Source organism: Oncorhynchus nerka, linkage group LG26, assembly GCF_034236695.1.
Source record: "Oncorhynchus nerka isolate Pitt River linkage group LG26, Oner_Uvic_2.0, whole genome shotgun sequence".
Taxonomy (NCBI): Eukaryota; Metazoa; Chordata; class Actinopteri; order Salmoniformes; family Salmonidae; genus Oncorhynchus; species Oncorhynchus nerka.
This window is the reverse complement of record NC_088421.1, coordinates 29249368-29269311: the sequence shown is the minus strand read 5'-3', so window position 1 is coordinate 29269311 and position 19944 is coordinate 29249368. Positions and strand designations below refer to the sequence as shown.

The following is a 19944-nucleotide window of genomic DNA, read 5'->3' as shown; positions in this document are numbered from 1 at the left end:
GCAGGGCGAAATAACATTCAGGAAAAAGTGTGAGCATTGCAGTGTGTATTTGGGTTCTTAAATTCCCCATACTGATTCTATTGATTATTTCTGACAGGGATAAACACATCAACCTGACATTGGTACTAAATCAGGATTTCAATGATGTTGACTGTGGAATTACTGGTAACTAACAATTTGATTAACACCTTTGACTTGTAAATTCAAGAGTACCTGCAAATGATTGATGACACAAACCTGTTTTATATCATGTTTTAATAAAGCTGATTGGATTCTTCAATACATCCCTCTTTCCATCCCATGAAATTACATTTGACCAGTGTTTTTCCAGACATCTTTGAGAAACAGGCATTGAACTTCAATGAGATTAGTGCAGTAAGTACTTCAACAACCTATGTCCTTAAAACATTAATCTATTAAATATTTTCACTTCAGAAAACTAAATTAATGGTGTATCAAAAATAACGCTCCCAGTTCAACATTAAATATCAGTTATTTTTCTCTTTGCTATGAGCAGATTATTGCACCAGAATTGCTGATTAGGAGCGGAATAAAAAGTAACATGTACAGACATGTTTAATGAACATGAAAACAATGTCCTCAATAAAGTAAGGTGATAAAGACATAAAGCCTTACGACATTAAACAGATATAATTTCCATTTGTTGTATATCAGAGTACGTACAGTGAACCAAGATCATCTTTATAGTATCAATTCAGAAGACAACAATTACAGTTGTATTTTCAAGTTAAGTGCACATCCTAAATGAAGTTTTTCTTAAGTATAAGCTCATTCCATTCTGTCTGCTTTGGATATAAAAATGTCTAACGGGACAGTGTTGTACAGTGGATACAAAAGCAGTTTTATAAGCAAATGATTCATCACATTTGAAAGTCATTGTAATGTCAATAGTCTGTCAATAATTTGTATGACTACATAGCAGAAATACGATTGGACAACGAGAATGTAACACCTTTCATTTCAATAATTACAACTGTGTACAAAATATGTCGTAAACCCCCTTAGAGCTGTAGGTCGAGAATAGTTCAATTCTCTAGATGTCTTCAAAAGAGAGAAGTTAATGGTATGGAAGGAACATCAAACTGGATCCTTGACAAAGGGCTTAGAGAAAAGGTATGCGAAATCAAAGAGATTAATGGAAGCAGGACAGAAATAGTTGTATCATTTAAAGTTAGGAATCATAATTCAAACTAGTTATTGCAACAAATTAGACTTATTTTGAGAATTAAAAAATAAAATGCATTGAAAAAGGTTGATTAACACATACTATGTGTAACATTACATAAGGTAGTGCAGTAATAATAATGGACAGAACAAATGGAATAGATATATATTTTTAAACAACCCTGCATCAAAACCAAATCCTTTAACCTGCAAATATGCTATCATCAGTCTAGGCATTATAATAGCTACAGTATGTCTTTCTCACAGGAAACATCAACATAACTTACAGCCACTATATTTTTTGGCAAAGAAAAAAATAAATAATAATCATGTAAAGCAAGACTTTGCTTGTGAATGTAAGGAAATGTTGGCCCCATTGGTCATATTATTAAAAACATACATTTATTGTAAAAGAAAACATCCACCAATCAGACTGAAGTATGTGCAAAAACTAACAGGAGGGTGTTTGACAAACCGTGGAGGGTCTATTGGGGTAGTGCACATATACTGTGGGTGTGTTTAAAGATCAGAAGCAGGTGGGTGTGTGTATTCTCTCGTTCAATTCATATCACAGTATGCTTTCATTTTTCTACTACATTTCCCTCTATATAGATCTGGTTTTACTGATCATGATGGTGATTGAGTGGATAGAAATAGGTGCGCATACATTACATACAAAATAAAATTGTTTTATTTCCAGTGTTAGTCACACGTTACTTGGCTTGCATATAAGCTGTTTTACCTCCGGGCCATGACGAGACCGACTGAAGTAGTGGAGGCCATGAACCAGGAAGTCCTCAGACGACCCTTCACCTTTGACTCCCTGCCTCAGGTGTAGTTCCTGCTTGACCGGAGTTCTTAGGTCCTACTCCTACATAGTTATTTATTAACCCACAATGATTGAGTCCTCAGACACAACCCTAGAGACTAAGGCTGGATTCCATCCTGAAATCCTGGTTCCTTCCCTTTGTCCTTGACCTCTCCCAGTCATCAAGGGATTGGAAAGAAAGAATATAGATAAAATGACAAAAGCACTCCCTACCCTTCTGGTAGGCTAAGTGAAACCGTTGCTGTCTAATTATCTCTCACCACAGTTTCCAGTCCCTTTAGATGTATAACAGTTGTCAAGAAAAGATGCAAGGGAGAATTATTTGAGAATGGAATGAATCCCTGCTCTGCAACACCTGCTGAACTGGCCTGGAACCTTTCAGAGCTGGTTTCAAATAACCCTGCTCTGGGGGCTGTCCTATCTGCCCATCTCCTCCACTGGTGCCTCCTGGCCCACAGGCTCTCTCTCCTCCTCTTCCTGTGTACCCACCTCGCCGTTCTCCTGCGTGGGGGGTCTCTGGGGGGTCTCTGGGCTCTCAGGGACCACGGAAACCGCCTCGTCTGGGACAGGGGAAGGTGGGGTGGGTGTGGTGGGTTGTGGGAACCTCTCCCTGGAGAGCTCCTCAGCCTGGCCCACGGAGCTGGTCTCACTGTGGGAGTCAGAGCCACCCGCACCCTCGCGCCGGAACAGCCTCTGTCCTGCAAGTGGAGGAAAAAGAGAACAGTAGTCTAAGATTTCCAGTATTTTTTTATAAATAAAATATGTCCCTTGATTTTAAAAGAGAATGACTGCGAAAGAACAAGAATATCCCATCTATAGATTCTGTGAGACCATACCTGGCAGTCTCTTGGCAGAGGAGGTAGGGGTTTCTGGCGACGCCAGCCCACCTGTCTGGGCCTTCATGGAGTAGGTGGGCTCTGTGGAGTCCAGGGAACCTATGGGAAACAGTCACTTAATATACCATCGGAATGCAGATGTACAGGAGCAACCTAGGAGCAGGCACACACACACACACACACACACAGTTGTGTACCTGCAGCCAGGTTAAAGGTTCTGCCCTTCACAGTGCTCTGGAACGGAGAGAACCAGTTCAACACGGAGCCGACCAGAGGAATCTGTCTCAACACACCCTGAGAGAGAGATGATGCATTTTTAAAAATACAAATCAGTCCATAAAATGTGCATGTATACAAAGTATTGATTAATGTCATACACATACAAAAACACGCGCACACACACCTCCTCCATGAGTTTGTCCTGGTTGTCTTTCTGGAGCTGGAGCTCTGCCTCCTGGATGCCTTTCCTCACCACCTCTGTCATGTTCTCTAATAGCTAGTGACAAGATGGGACAGAAGAAAAGTCATTTACAACTCAATCAATGCAATTGTAGTATTGCATAGATTATTACATTTTATCATCAAAAATCTATATAATCTGGAAGTACCAGCCATGTTGAAGGAAGTGACAGACTGTAGGTAAACAGAGTAGAAGGAGATAGCGTTACCCTGCCGTTTTCCTCTATGTCCCTCCCCAGGGCGGCTATCGTATCCACTAGCTCTGCCACGTCTAGGTCCTCCGTTGCCATGCCAATAAATATGCAGTCCTTCTCGGGTCCGAACTCCAGGCCTGAGGATGGAGGGAGAGAAGTTAAGAGGTAAAGCAGGCAGAATCAGAACCAGGTCTGAATCATTCCTTGAGGGAAATAATGAAACCTTGAGTGTCAGATGTGATAAAAGGAGCTCTGTGCTGTGGACAGGCACAGTACTGACCGGTGGAGAAGAGATCTGCATCCAGTTCCCTTAGTTTCACCAGCAGCTCACTGTTGATCTTCTCCACCTCCAGCTGTCTCTTACTGTCGTTCAGCTCCTCAGTCCTCGGCTCATACCTGAGTGGATACACACAATCATTTTGTGGACAAGTTGTACATAATTTTACTGTACAGAAATGACCAGGTATTTACTATGAAATGGCATGTAAAATGGTAATTACATAGCTACTAATGATATAAATACTGAATGAATAACAGTATATTCCTACCTGACGGCTCCCAGGCCAGGCCAGTTGAGGTCCTCTATGTAACTGAGGGCAGAGTGGCGGTACACCTCCTCTCTGAAGTCCAGTCTGAGACGCAGCGTACAGTTCAGCACAGGAACCAGCTCAGTCAACCGCTCCACCAGCAGATCCACGTCACACCTCTGGGTCCCCAGGGCTGGGAGGGAACAGGTCAGAGGGCAGAGTTCAGAGGTCAACAGCTACAGGGTCAACAAAAGGAGAGTTGTGCCTGACTGATGATGATCAGGGGTTCTTCATTAACTGTACAGGTGAGTGTGCGTAATACAAATTATGGTATATCTAACAGGTGTGTCTCTCACATGTGAATGTTTATTTTACAGGTGAGTGTGTGCCTTTCTTTATGATGTGTGTGTGTGTCCCTTTCTTTATGATGTGTGTGTGTGTGTGTGTGTGTCTGTGTTACCTGCGGCGGTCATAAGAGGGGTGAAGCGGACACAGGTGCCCTCGTCCTCCAACTCCACTATGTCTACCCCGCTGGCGGGCACCAGCTGTGCCAACCGCTCACACAGCTACAGGCAGACACAATCAATCAACCAACCAACCAAGCAACCAACATGGTCTCACCCATTTCACATGTATACAAATGCTCACCCATCTGTTGAGGGAATCTAGCACTTCTCTCTCTCCAGCAAAGTAGCCCTCCACAGAACCACCACTGGATTCTGAGTAGAGGGAAGAGGGCATAGCATTTTGACCTATTACATATAACATGCCAAATTCAAATGCATTGTCCATTTACATGATACTCATTTGAATGCACACATTGCATCTAAAGTAAGTTGGATGCAGCTGAATAAGAGTTCCTGGTTAGTTGAGGAAAATGGTGTTGGAACAGGAAGAGTAATGTTAACCACTCACCTGCACTGGTCTCCTGGGAGAACCTGAACACTACTACTGGAGAGTTGAGCTCATCCTCCACCTGCAGCACAGGAAAGGTAAGAGACACACAGGTGAGGTTCCACACATCCAGGATCATAACCTTTGATCTTTAAAAAACTGTCATCATTAACATGCAAACAGGTGTACTGTGTGAGAATGGGCTGGAGAAGCTGTGTGATGTGATGCTATGGAGATGCCTGGGTTTGTGACACACATCCTCTGTTTGAGCAGTCACGGAGATTGTTAAATCATGCAGCTTTAAAAAAAGTAAAATGTTTGGGCATAAATGTCAATGCCTATGACTTACATTCACAATGGACATGTCTGTGTTTTCCATGGACTTTATATACATGACTAACTCTTACAACCTACGACAAATCCACAACTGACCATTATATTTATGTACTGTGTATACTTTGTACATAAATCATTGAGTTGGGTAAATGTTAGTTTTGGGTAAATGTTAGTTTTGGAGAAAATCCCAGCACAGAAAAGACTACTCTTTCCTCCTGGTAATTTATACCCACCTCTAACAATTCACAGTAAGGTATGTACTACACAGTACCCATAGCAGGATTGACTGTTTAAAAAAAAAAAAAAACTATTTAACTAGGCAAGAACAAATTCTTATTTTCAATGACGGCCTAGGAACAGTGTACCTTGTCAGCTTGGGGATTTGAACTTGCAACCTTCCGTTTACTAGTCCAACGCTCTAACCACTAGGCTACCCTGCCACCCCGGTTGAAGTGACATGTTGGATTGTTACTGTTGTACCCTAACAAGGAAGTTATGTAAACACAGTGAGGTCCATCTGATGACGCCTGGGACAAAGTTAAACTTTAGAGTCATCAGGATTCTGTGAAGACGTGGTGGTGGGGGGACAGGACATTCTCTGCTGTGCCTAAAACATGCCTGTAGTGATGATTGGACAGGAACCAGGAGTGGACTGATTGCAGTTTTAGCAAATGAGTGCCCTCGATTTGAGCGGTGTCTCAAACAGTGCCTTTCAGGGCATTCAGGTGGACAAACATGGTCAGGTACAGAGTGAAACAGAGAAAGGGGGGAAGCAGGCAGGGAAAAGAGGGTTGGTCCCACCTACAATAGACAGAATGAGAGAGCCCAGCAAGTCCCGTAGAGAGCCCCCTGAGATCGGCGGGATCCGAGAGAGAGACACCACACCCTGTAACCAAGGCAACCCAACAGCTCACTATCTACAGTATACACACACACTTCACTACAACAAACAGTACTCAAAGCCACCATCAACACAGTAACCAGACCCACACACACTGCTTGTTCACCAGATCAGCTTCAGCAGTTACTGCACCGTTCCAAGGATCTCTATATCGTCTACATGTGTACATCATATTCACACTCTGTTTCAGATTATATAAAGGTCACCATCTGCTCAGAGCTGATGCCTGTGAACAAGGTCTTTGTTTAGCGACAGTATGACAGAGGTCTCTGTTAGCGAGGCTCAGTGCTGTTTCTTTACCATAGTCAAAGCATCGACGAAAGAGATCTCAGAGTCAAGCTCAACCTGATGACAAAACAGACGTCAGACGCCCACATCTTTATAAATGTGTGTTGTGTGTGATCTTATGATTGTTTTCCTAAGTTATCGTATCTTAAAACTTAACAAGCAAAAGCTCATATATTGGGGGCCTTCATCATATGACTCACCTATGTGTAATGGCTTTATAGTGCCTTCGTTAACACCCATAGTGCGTTATTAAAAACAATAAACAGCTTATGACTGCTTAGAACAGCCTCAATGCATAAATGCTTTCCACACACATTAATAGTAGTAGATAGTTAAACAGCAAGTTGTGGACCTACTGAAGTCTTTATGGAAGCCAGAGTCTTCAGTTTCTCCAGAAGCTGTTGGCTCTACAGACAAAAAGAGATACAACACAGGTCAGTTTGTTAGTAGTAAGGTGATAGAAATGAATACAGATCGCTAACCTACATGGTAATTACTAACCCAAGGTACTTACAAGCTCTACAGCGTGTCTAATCTTTTCCACTATCCCATCATGGCCCAGGTACTGCAGGGAGAGCCAGAGAGGCAGGGCACGCAGCTTCTCTACTGGCTGACTGGAGGTCAAACCAGCTGCCAGAGACTAAGACGGGAGAGAGAGAGAACTCAAATGGATAGGTGAAAGCAAAGATTCCACCACATAGCTTTCACCAATCCAGTCATATCAGATCTCTAGTAACTTCCAGGGAGGCAGGAAGGAAGGATGCAAGTTTAAAGGCCCTACAGCTACAGACAGGGAGAGAGTTAAGAGGGGATACCAAAGAAGAGAACAGGAAGGAGAAAGCGTACCAGGGCTGGGTCCTCGTGTCTGTAGAGGGTGACAGCTGGGACAGCAGGCAGGCCCAGCCACGGACCCAGGGTCAGGGTCATACTGTCACTCCTGGTGGCCGCCTGGGGACAGGGGAGGGGGCAAAGACACATAGTAGACATATTACATTACCGTACTATACAGGCATCTTACAGTGTATTCATTTAGAGTTCTGAGGGTCACAGAATGGGAGAGCATATCCTATACGTACCGTCACGGGGGATGAGACCTCCCACAGAGCCAGGGTGGCCAAGTTGACCCTGAGAGACAGAAAAGACCAAGCAGTTATAAAGCATTTACAAACCCCTCCAACATGGTTGGTTAAAGACATATTACAAGTATTACAAGTATGTGTAATGTTGTTACCCACCCTTCTATGTGGAGCCACATGCCATACTGTTCACACAGCTCCTTTAGACGGCCCAGCTTGTCTGTGTGTCCCGCCCCAGGGGTGCCTGGGAAGACAGGCAGTGAGTACGCTCTGAGTCACTCTGCAGTACGTCTTGGTCAATAAGTCAGTGATAGACATGTTGATTTAACCTTTATTTGACCAGGTAAGTCATACAATAACATCCTGGTTGGTCAAGGGGTAAACATTGTTTCACTTTAGAGTGTAATACTATGCGTGTTGCTACCATGTTGTGTTGTCGTCTTAGGCCTCCATGTTGCGATGTGTGAACACGTACATACAGTGGGGCAAAAAAGTATTTAGTCAGCCACCAATTGTGCAAGTTCTCCCACTTAAAAAGATGAGAGGCCTGTCATTTTCATCATATGTACACTTCAACTATGACAGACAAAATAAGAAAAAAAAAAAATCTGGAAAATCACATTGTAAGAATTTATGTGCAAATTATGGTGGAAAATAAGTATTTGGTCGCCTACAAACAAGCAAGATTTCTGGATCTCACAGACCTGTAACTTCTTTAAGAGGCTCCTCTGTCCTCCACTCGTTACCTGTATTAATGGCACCTGTTTGAACTTGTTATCAGTATAAAAGACACCTGTCCACAACCTCAAACAGTCACACTCCAAACTCCACTATGGCCAAGACCAAAGAGCTGTCAAAGGACACCAGAAACAAAATTGTAGACCTGCACCAGGCTGGGAAGACTGAATCTGCAATTGGTAAGCAGCTTGGTTTGAAGAAATCAACTGTGGGAGCAATTATTAGGAAATGGAAGACATACAAGACCACTGATAATCTCCCTCGATCTGGGGCTCCACGCAAGATCTTACCCCGTGGGGTCAAAATTTACATTTACATTACATTTAAGTCATTTAGCACAAGAACGGTGAGCAAAAATCCCAGAACCACACGGGGGGACCTAGTGAATGACCTGGAGAGAGCTGGGACCAAAGTAACAAAGCCTACCATCAGTAACACACTACGCCACCAGGGACTCAAATCTTGCAGTGCCAGACGTGTCCCCCTGCTTAAGCCAGTACATGTCCAGGCCCGTCTGAAGTTTACTAAAGAGCATTTGGATGATCCAGAAGAAGATTGGGAGAATGTCATATGGTCAGATGAAACCAAAATATAACTTTTTGGTTAAAAAAAACTCAGCTTGTCGTTTTTGGAGGACAAAGAATGCGGAGTTGCATCCAAAGAACACCATATCTACTGTGAAGCATGGGGGTGGAAACCTCATGCTTTGAGGCTGTTTTTCTGCAAAGGGACCAGGACGACTGATCCGTGTAAAGGAAAGAATGAATGGGGCCATGTATCGTGAGATTTTGAGTGAAAACCTCATTCCATCAGCAAGGGCATTGAAGATGAAACGTGGCTGGGTCTTTCAGCATGACAATGAACCCAAACACACCGCCCGGGCAACGAAGGAGTAGCTTCGCAAGAAGCATTTCAAGGTCCTGGAGTGGCCTACCCAGTCTCCAGATCTCAACCCCATAGAAAATCTTTGGAGCGAATTGAAAGTCCGTGTTGCCCAGCAACAGCCCCAAAACATCACTGCTCTAGAGGAGATCTGCATGGAGGAATGGGCCAAAATACCAGCAACAGTGTGTGAAAACCTTGTGAAGACTTACAGAAAACGTTTGACCTCTGTCATTGCCAACAAAGGGTATATAACAAAGTATCGAGATTAAATATTTGGTCAATAACAAAAGTTTTTTTTCCACCATAATTTGCAAATAAATTCATTAAAAATCCTACAATGTGATTTTCTGGATTTTTTTTTCTCCTCATTTTGTCTGTCATAGTTGAAGTGTACCTATGATGAAAATTACAGGCCTCTCATATTTTTAAGTGGGAGAATTTGCACAATTGGTGGCTGATAATACTTTTTTGCCCCACTGTACATACTTTTTGTTCCAGCAGCAGTTCCTTTTGGTAGGCCGTCATTGTAGATAATACATTTGTTGTATGTCACCATGCTAGGTTTTTCAATAAGGACACTACCTTGGAGAAAATAAAACACTTAAAGTGTAGATGAGTGTTCTTAGCCATTTCTTGTATTAAAAAGGTGATAAAATTCCCCACTGACCAGCATTGGCAATCAACAGCAATGGAAGCTTCCCAGTCTCCACATCCTCTCTAATCAGCTTGTCCAGCAACGCAATGTCCTACAAACAGCAAAACACCCAGGGAGACATATAGTTTTCCATTTAAAGATCAGGGTAGTATGGTAGGTAGTACGCATACAGGCACCCCAGTATCCTAAATGCATAAACTCAACAAAAAAAGAAACGTCCCTTTTTCAGGACCCTGTCTTTCAAAGATAAATCATAAAAATCCAAATAACTTCACAGATCTTCATTGTTTAAATACTGTTTCCCATGCTTGTTCAATGAACCATAAACAATTAATGAACATGCACCTGTGGAACAGTCGTTAAGACACTAACAGCTTACAGAAGGTAGGCGATTAAGGTCACAGTTATGAAAACTCAGGACACTAAAGAGGCCTTTCTACTGACTCTGAAAAACACAAAAAGAAAGATGCCCAGGGTCCCTGCTCATCTGCGTGAACGTGCCTTAGGCATGCTGCAAGGAGGCATGCAGATGTGGCCAGGAAAATAAATTGCAATGTCCGTACTGTGAGACGCCTAAGACAGCGCTACAGGGAGACAGGACGGACAGCTGATCGTTCTCACAGTGGCATACCACATGTAACAACACCTGCACAGGATCGGTACATCCGAACATCACACCTGCGGGACAGGTACAGGACAGCAACAACAACTGCCCGAGTTACACCAGGAACACACAACACCTCCATCAGTACTCAGACTGTCCCCAATAGGGTGAGAGAGGCTGCACTGAGGGCTTGTAGACCTGTTGTAAGGCAGGTCCTCACCAGACATCACCGTCACAAACCCACTGTCACTGGACCAGACAGGACTGGAAAAAAGTGCTCTTCCCTGACAAGTCGCGGTTTTGTCTCACCAGAGGTGATAGTCGGATTTGTATTTATTGTCGAAGGAATGAGTGTTACCCCGAGGCCTGTACTCTGGAGCGGGACCGATTTGGAGTTGGAAGGTCCCTCATGGTCTGGGGAGGTGTGTCACATTATCATTGGACTGAGCTTGTTGTTATTGCAGGCAAACTCAACGCTGTGCGTTACAGGGAAGACATCCTCCTCCCTCATGTTACCTTTCCTGCAGGCTCATCCTGACATGACGCTCCAGCATGACAATGCCACCAGCCATACTGCTCGTTCTGTGCGTGATTTCCTGCAAAACAGGAATGTAAGTGTTCTGCCATGGCCAGCAAAGAGCCCGGATCTCAATCCCATTGAGCACGTCTGGGACCTGTTGGATTGGAGGGTGAGGGCTGGGGCCATTCCCCCCAGAAATGTCCGGGAACTTGCAGGTGCCTTGGTGGAAGAGTGGGGTAACATCCCACAGCAAGAACTGGCAAATCAGGCGTAGTCCATGAGGAGGAGATGCTGCATTAAGTACTGCAGTGCTGGTGGCAACACCATATACTGATTTTGACCCCCCCCGTTGTTCAGGGACACATTATTGCATTTCTGTTAGTCACATCTGTGAACTTGTTCAGTTTATGTCTCAGTTGTTGAATCTTGTTATGTTCATACAAATACTTACATGTTAAGTTTGCTGAAAATAAACAGTTGACAGTGAGAGGACGTTTCTTTTTTTGCTGAGTAGATATAGATCCACACACGTATGTATATATACACATACATACACACACATACACAAAGAATGTGGACACCCCTTCACACTAGTGGATTAGGCTATTTTTGTTGGCAGGTGTATAAAATCAAGCTCAGTGACTTTCAACGTGGCACCGCCATGGGATGCCACCTTTCCAGCAAGTCAGTTTGTCAAATTTCTGCCCTGCTAGAGCTACCCCGGTCAATTGTAAGTGCTGTTATTGTGAAGTAGAAATGTCTAGAAGCAACAACAGCTCAGCCGCGAAGTGTTAGGCCCCACAAGCTCACAGAACGGGACTACCAGTGTTGAAGTGCGTAAAAATGACCTGTCCTCGGTTGCAACACACACTACCAAGTTACAAACTGCCTCTGGATGGAATGTCAGCACAATAACTGTTTGTCAGGAACTTAATGAAATGGGTTTCCATAGCTGAGCAGCCGCACACAAGCCTAATATCACCATGCGCAATGCCAAGCGTCAGCTGGAGTGGTGTAAAGCTCGCCGCCTTCTCTGGAGTGATGAATCACGCTTCACCATCTGGCAGTCCGACGGACGAATCTGGGGTTGGAGGATGCCAGGAGAACACTACCTGCCCCAATGCATAGTGCCAACTGTAAAGTTTGGCGGAGGAGGAACATTGGCCAGGGGCTATTTTTAATGGTTCGGGCTATGCCCCTTAGTTCCAGTGAAGGGAAATCTTACCGCTACAGCATACAATGACATTCTAGACGATTCTGTGCTTCCAACTTTGTGACAACAGTTTGGGGAAGGCCCTTTCCTGTTTCAGCATGACAATGCCCCCATGCAGAAAGCGAGGTCCATACAGAAATGGTTTGTTGAGATCGGTGTGGAAGAACTTGACTGGCCTGCACAGAGCCCTGACCTCAACTCCATCGAACACCAACTGCGAGCCAGGCCCAATATCAGAGTCCAACCTCACTAATGCGCTTGTGGCTGAATGGAAGCAAGTCCCCAGAGCAAAGTTCCAATATCTAATGGAAAGCCTTCCCAGAAGAGTAGAGGCTGTTTTAGTAGCAAAGTGGGGGGACCAACTCGATATTAATGCCCATCATTTTGGAATGAGGTGTCCACATACAATGTACACTACCAAAAGTATGTGCCCTATCTAAAATGAGGCTGATGTACCATTTGGTGCTGGGATCCAAACATGGTGTTACAGGGGACGGTACACAGGCTGGACAGAGGCAGACCAGCTGAGGAAGAGAGGATTTCTGTTAAAGTCAATCTACATTGAATAACTTCTGAAATATCTGCTCTTATAACACTAAAGTAACATCAAAAAGGTCTGTCTGTGTGTCTTCATGTAAGAACACACAATGCGTTTCTATGCCTGCTTCTACACCTACTTGGCTGCAGAGGTGCTGTCCCAGGCCAGGCCTGCAGGTGGCGCTCTGGTAAATCACAGGCTGTCTGGAGTTGAGCACGGTGTAGCCCTCTGTGGAGTAGTCCTCATAGCGGGTGTTGATGACCAGGCGACACACCTTCAGCAGGCCCTCTCTGTCATCTTCATGGTAGTATGCTGAGCCACTCTCATACCTGGCAGGACATCAAAATCCAATTAGCAATGCACCAGGAACAAGCACACACATGCACTCGACAGACAGACCCACACACCTGAAGAGTCTGCAGAGCCAGAGTGTTGTGTCAGACGCGATGCGTGTGATCAGCTTCCTGAGTCTCTCCCTGTCCAGCACTGAGATGTAGGCTGCTAGGCTGTGTCCTAGCAACGCCATGTGACCCTGCTCTCCGACATTCTGCATCCTGCTGGGGGGGACACGACACGCACAGGAAGTGAGGTCACAAAGACATGATGTTGTTATACTGATTGTATTGGGAATATTTAAGAACAATAAAGTTCATATACAGTGAAGAGTGATTAACACAATGCTTAGCATATTTATAGGTTTTCACGTTCTGTTTGTGCAAGGTTCTGATGATAGTGATTGACACCAGACTGGAGGTACAAGGACACTGATTATTACTGTATTCTGTGAAGCACGGTGTGATTCTGTAGCAGCTGACAATGTCACTGCAATTTATTTTGACTTCCTACAAGCCTCTTGGGCTGTTTTTTTACAGAACACTTGGTACTGTCTGATTAGAATATAAAGGGCTTGTCTCCATTAGGCCAGATAGACCTTTTCTCTGCCTCTGGCCTGTAAGTGTCTCCCTGTTGCAACTTTAATAAACCGGATAGATTTTTTATTGATATTATCAACAACTTATTTTTGTTCAGTTGGAAATTCTTATTATACTGATAAGAAAATTCTAAGATGGCCTTCCAACTGACATGTGCTCTCAGTAGAGGTGTTTTAATGTCAGACCTACCGATGGCTTGGCTTATCTTCCTCTTCATCGTCATGCATGAGATTCTGGACCAGCTGGAGTATACTGGCCACATCCTGCCCACTGGAAGTTTGGAACAAAACACACAACGCGTTGCTTGAGGGAACTCATTGCTTCTGTGAAATACCATCCGCATTTGTATGTGTGAGAGAGACAGAAAGATACTAGATTGAAAGTGAGAAACAGGGGTATCTACTGTACTCACTCCCCCTGTAGGGGTCCAGGGATACTACTCCTGCTGAACTGTCGTCTATCTGCATCCGGTTCTGATGCCCTGGAGAGAAACAAACAAAACCAACACGTCAGATAGTCCTTCAGGTGTGTGTGCATCTGACTTGTGTTAACATACAGTATGTGCGAAGAGATGCGTGTCATTAACAACCAGTGTAATACTCGTCAATACATCTTTATGAACAAACACCAATTCATAAAAGCTTACTTTCGGCCATCCTCCAAGATCTTCATGGCCTCGTTGAGGTTCTTGCCCATTTCAGCGAGTGTGGGGTCGACCATCATCTACGGTCAGAAGTCAGAGACTGAGCAAAAAGACACTAAAGCAGATGAATACCTCATTCAATCTCAGGGTTAGACAGAGCCATTGCCAGAGGCTAGCTAAAAACACATCTTTCAGTTCTCTTTTTTTTTTTTTTTTTTAAAAACTTTATTTAACCAGGCAAGTCAGTTAACACATTCTTATTTTCAATGACGGCCTGGGAACAGTGGGTTAACTGTCTGTTCAGGGGCAGAACGACAGGTTTGTACCTTGTCAGCTCGGGGGTTTGAACTCGCAACCTTCCGGTTACTAGTCCAACCACTAGGCTACGCTCTCCACCCCTAAAGCCTTATATTTAACACTAATCCTCCCTCTACCCTCCTCTGTCGCCTATTAGACTGCACATTGATGTAGATCAGAGGTATAGGTGACAGAGGTCAATCTAACTGTTAACATTAGTCAAATATTGACATTGGCATGATGTAACAGACTACCATAGTCTAGCTCATGTTATTACCAATTCCAGGTGACTGGAGAAGCAGTTGAAAGTAAATACAGTCTGACTATAACTTCTATTCATTACCAGTGGTGCCTCAAGGCCCTAATTTGTCTGAAATGATAATGGGTGTGGTTATGGATACACCTGTTATGTGATAGAGTTGGATTACCTGGCGGATTTCATCAAACCGGATTTTCTGCCTCTACAATGTGCCACTCAATACATTTATGGTCTGCCTAAATATTTGTCTTTCAGTAAAATGTCTGTTATGCAACAAATAACATCCTTGATCATGATGACTCTGGCTGCCTACTGAAGTATGTTCTGACCAGGGGAGTTTAAGAGCCCTGACGCTTGCTCTATAACACGCATCGCTTGCCGTACGGTTTTGGAAACATAAGGAAAGTATTTTCCATATCAAATGAAAATACTACACAGCCATATCTCCAAGTTGCATTACTTGTTTACGGAAGACATAGGTGGCCACCTATGCTAAATATCCATCTAGCATGCTCCAAATATCTGTGTGTAATCGTAACTGTGGAAAGTGTAGTTCGTCGACTGGAAGCACACATCTTGTGGGTATGTGCAAAATTGCTAAAGTGTATATTTTTATTTATTGCTGATATGAAAAAGGACATTTCAGCATGTTTCGAGAACCGGCTTGAAAGCGGTGATTATTGACCTTTCTACATGTTAAAACACCAGCATCAGAATTGTAGTTTAAAACGATTTTCCCAGTCGGAGCTCGTTCCCCCCCGCGTTCTCAGTTGTCTTGGGCGTGCTGAAGTCGGAGATTTCAGAGTTCACAGATGTTTTGAACGCGGCAACTGCGCTAGTCAGTCAGTTATCCGTGACCATCCATAACAAATTAGCAGCATCGTCATCACGATACGCTCTTTCATGATTGGAAAGTGGCAGCTTCTTAATTGACGTCATGAAAAAACAAGGACATGCAAGGGTTAAATGCCACATTGCATTGCGTGAATAAATGAAATAAATCTAGTTCCGCGTAATTCTTCGCAATGACAGCTGGCTTACCGCTGTTGGTGCTGTTAGCCTAACTAGCATTGCTAGCCATAGTTTGCCTAGCGTTACCACTTGGACCACACCAAGATTGACAGCTCGTTTGTGCTTACCTTGTGACGCGGTGGCTTCAGACAGTTGGAAAGCTTGAGAAAAGGATACGCCGCCTGTCCACTCTGTATGGACGTGGGGGATAGTATAATATTGACGGCTGAACAGCTTCGTTATCCCGATAACTCCTGTAAATTTTAACTTCCTGGACTGGCGCTCCGTATTCCACGCTGGCAGAGCTGACGTATCGCTACGCTTGCTTCACCACCAATGTGTATGTTGATTGGCTGATAGGTGCTTAGCTAATTAGCAGGCAGTGGAGTGCAGGATTTTAAAATTGGGATCCTGTAATACTTTGAAATAGCCTAGTAATTAATTCCTCCATTCATTGAAGTAATGATCTATTTGGATGAAAGCAGGGCATCTAGTGCATAATGCACCAGTCCATCATAGACATAAGTGATTATTTCAGTGAAGGTAGGATGTTTTCAAACAGAGGGAGAATTAAACATCCAAAAAGTCCAAATGTGATATATTTTACAATTTATCTTCTTGAAATCTGATTTTAAAGCTAACCTTAACAGGTAGTGGTTAGAGTGTTGGGCCATAACTGAAAAATTGTTGTCAGCTCAGGGATTCGATACAAGGTAAAAATCTGTCGTTCTGCCCTGAACAAGTCGGTTAACCCACTGTTCCCTGGTAGGCCGTCATTGTTAGTAATAACTTGTTCTTAACTGACTTGCCTAGTTAATTTTTTTAATAATTTTAAAAACCACACAGAGAACCTTATGCCTAACCTTATATTAAGACCAAAAAGCAGATTTGTGTTATCTCGTGGAAACCACTCCCAATTGGATGAGGTCAAAGGAGAAAGAAGAAAGAAGAAGTTAAGAATCAAAGAAATGCAATTGAGATTCTCCCAGAGTGCAGTACACGTTCTTATTATTATATCTCAGTGGTAGTACCCTAGAATAGATGACGATGACTAATAATGAATATGGATGTAATTATATTACTATGTCATTATTTGGACAGTAATACTGAAACTTTTAATTTGGCTCTATACTGCAGCATTTTGAATTTGAGATTTTAAAAAATGAACACGAGGCAACAGTACAGAATGTCATCATTTAGTTGTTTTTTTCATAAATATCTGTTTTACCGTTTAGAAATTAAAGGACTGTGAATCAAGTCCCCCCATTTGAAGGTGCCAGAAGTACACTACATGACCAACAGTATGTGGACACCTGCTTGTTGAACATTTCATTCCAAAATCATGGGCATTAATATGGAGTTGGTCCCCCCTTTGCTGCTTCCCAGAAGAACAGTTCTTCTGGGAAGGCTTTCCACTAGATGTTGGAACATTGCTGCGGGGACTTGCTTCCATTCAGCCACAAGAGCATTAGTGAGGTTGGGCACTGATGTTGGTGATTAGGCCTGGCTCGCAGTTGGCGTTCCAATTCATCCCAAAGATGTTCAATGGGGTTGAGGTCAGGGCTCTGTGCAGGCCAGTCAAGTTCTTCTACACCGATCTCGACACCATTTCTGTATGGACCTCACTTTCTGCATGGGGGCATTGTCATGCTGAAACAGGAAAGGGCCTTCCCCAAACTGTTGTCACAAAGTTGGAAGCACAGAATCGTCTAGAATGTCATTGTATGCTGTAGCGGTAAGATTTCCCTTCACTGGAACTAAGGGGCATAGCCCCAACCATGAAAAATACCCCCTGACCATTATTCCTCCACCAAACTTTACAGTTGGCACTATGCATTCGGGCAGGTAGCATTCTCCTGGCATCCGCCAAACCCAGATTCTTCTGTTGGACTGCCAGATGGTGAAGTGCGATTCATCACTCCAGAGAACGCGTCTCCACTGCTCAAGTGTACAATGGCGGCGAGCTTTACACCATTCCAGCCAACGCTTGGCGTTGCGCATGGTGATCTTAGGCTTGTGTGCGGCTGCTCAGCCATGGAAACTTAGTTCATGAAGTTCCTGACGAACAGTTATTGTGCTGACATTGCTTCCATAGGCAGTTTGGAACTTGGTAGTGAGCATGGCAACTTAGGACAGATGATTTTTATGCACTACACGCTTCAACACTCGGCGGTCCCGTTCTGTGAGCGTGTGTGGCCTACCGCTTTACGGCTGACCAGTTGTTGCTCCTAAATGTTTCCACTTCACAATAACAGCACTTATAGTTGACCTTAGCAGCTCTAGCAGGGAAGAAATTTGACAAACTTACTTGTTGGAAAGGTGGCATCTTATGACTGCGCCATGTTGAAAGTCATTGACCAGTAAGGCCATTCTACTGCCAATGATTGTCCATGGAGATTGCGTGGCTGTGTGGCTGAAAAAGCCAAATCCACTCATTTGATGGAGAGTCCACATACATTTGTATATACAGTGCATTCGGAAAGTATTCAGACCCCTTCCCCTTCCCTTTTTCCACATTTTGCTACGTTACAGCCTTATTCTAAAATGGATAAAATATATTTTTTGTGCATGAAAAATGCACAAAATGCATGAATCTACACACAATACCTCATAATGAAATATTAGAAAATGTATTACATATAAAAAACAGATACCTTATTTACAGAAGTATTCAGAACTTTTGCTATGAGACTCGAAATTGAGCTCAGGTGGGTTTCCATTAATCATCCTTGAGATGTTTCTACAACCTGATTGGAGTCCACCTGTGGTAAATTTAATTGATTGGACTTGATTTGGAAAGGCACACACCTATTTATATAAGATCCCACAGTTGACAGTGCATGTCAGAGCAAAAACCAAGCCATGAGGTTGAAGGAATCGTCCGTAGAGCTCCGAGACAGGATTGTGTTGAGGCACAGATCTGGTGAAGGGTACCAAAAAATGTATGAACCATTGAAGTGAAGGTCCCAAAGAACACAGTGGCCTCCATCATTCTTAAATGGAAGAAGTTTGGAACCACAGAGACTGTTCCTAGTGCTGGCCGCCAGGCCAAACTGAGCAATCAGGGGGAAAAGGGCCTTGGTCAGGGAGGTGACCAAGAACCTGATGGTCCCTCTGACAGAGCTCTAGAGTTCCTCTGTGGAAATGGGAGAACCTTCCAGAAGGACAACCATCTCTAAGGCTGAAATCGCTGCCAAAAGTGCTTCAACAAAGTACTGAGTAAAGGGTTTGAATACTTATGTAAATAGGATATTAAAGGTTTTTATTTGTAATACATTTGCAAAAAATTGTAAACTGTTTTTGCTTTGTCATTATGGTGTATTGTGTGTAGATTGAGGAGGTAAACATGTTTTAAACGTCTATTTTAGAATAAGGCTGTAACGTAGCAAAATGTGGAAAAAGTCAAGGGGTCTGAATACTTTCTGAATGCACTGTATAGTGTACGTACATTTAGGTTGGGGTAAAAGTGACTAGGCAATCAAGATAATAACAGAGTAGAAGCAGTGTATGTGCAGTGTGTGTATTTGGGACGTCAATATGCATGTGTGTGTGGGGTTTGTGTCTTTGAGTGTCTTTAGTGTATGTATGTGTGTTGGAGTGTCAGTGGAAGTATGTGTGAGCGTGTGGGTAGTGTCCAGTGAGTGTGTGGGTAGTGTCCAGTGAGTTTGCAATGTTCACGATTATCTGTAATCATGGCAGCATCCACGTTAATGTAGAAGTGTTCAGAAACATATACAATTCTTATTTACAATAAAAGTGACTCCAATATGACACCATTCATTTCTATTGGGCACAACATAATCTGAAACACAACCAAAACAAACTATAAATCCATCAAACAAGTTGGTAGAGTCACAAGCTTGATGTAGTCATTGCCTCCTAGTAATATGGGACCAAATATTATACTTGTGAGTAAATTGTTTACAATATCAGTGAATCTGTCCAAACACTTATGACACCTTCAAATGGAGGGGACTACATACATAAAGTGCATTAATTTCTAAACAGTAAAATGTGTTTGAAAATTCCCTCGAATAAAAGGATATTTGATCTGTAATCCAAAATGCTGGAGTATAGAGCTACATTTAAATGTTTAGCTTCACTGTCCAAATAAATATGTAGGG

The 19944-nt window shown here is 43.3% G+C and overlaps 1 protein-coding gene across 1 annotated transcript; it reads right to left on the bottom strand.

The window, feature by feature from the left end:
• Positions 1 to 237: 237 nt before the first annotated feature.
• On the bottom strand, positions 238 to 16130 carry LOC115103522 (pyridoxal-dependent decarboxylase domain-containing protein 1-like). The gene is made up of 23 exons (XM_065010361.1): positions 15949 to 16130; positions 14257 to 14333; positions 14023 to 14091; positions 13800 to 13880; positions 13086 to 13232; positions 12814 to 13007; positions 12597 to 12664; positions 9816 to 9894; positions 7685 to 7769; positions 7526 to 7574; positions 7296 to 7397; positions 6964 to 7089; positions 6806 to 6856; positions 4946 to 5006; positions 4679 to 4749; positions 4491 to 4596; positions 4052 to 4223; positions 3784 to 3899; positions 3519 to 3640; positions 3254 to 3346; positions 3048 to 3144; positions 2851 to 2949; positions 238 to 2712 (listed from the first exon to the last, which is right to left on the bottom strand). Exons 2-23 carry the CDS (start codon positions 14331 to 14333, stop codon positions 2432 to 2434), a joined length of 2346 nt encoding a protein of 781 aa, XP_064866433.1. The 5' UTR covers positions 15949 to 16130; the 3' UTR covers positions 238 to 2431.
• Positions 16131 to 19944: the final 3814 nt, after the last annotated feature.

Bases quoted from the DNA above. Each gene is read 5' to 3' on its own strand.
- LOC115103522 (XM_065010361.1), bottom strand. From the start codon at position 14,333: ATGATGGTCGACCCCACACTCGCTGAAATGGGCAAGAACCTCAACGAG. The intron at 7,770-9,815 runs GTCAGTGGGGAA...CTGTCTTCCCAG, and splicing joins GCTGTTGATTGCCAATGCTG to GCACCCCTGGGGCGGGACAC. The intron at 7,090-7,295 runs GTACGCTTTCTC...CTCCCGTCTTAG, and splicing joins GACACGAGGACCCAGCCCTG to TCTCTGGCAGCTGGTTTGAC.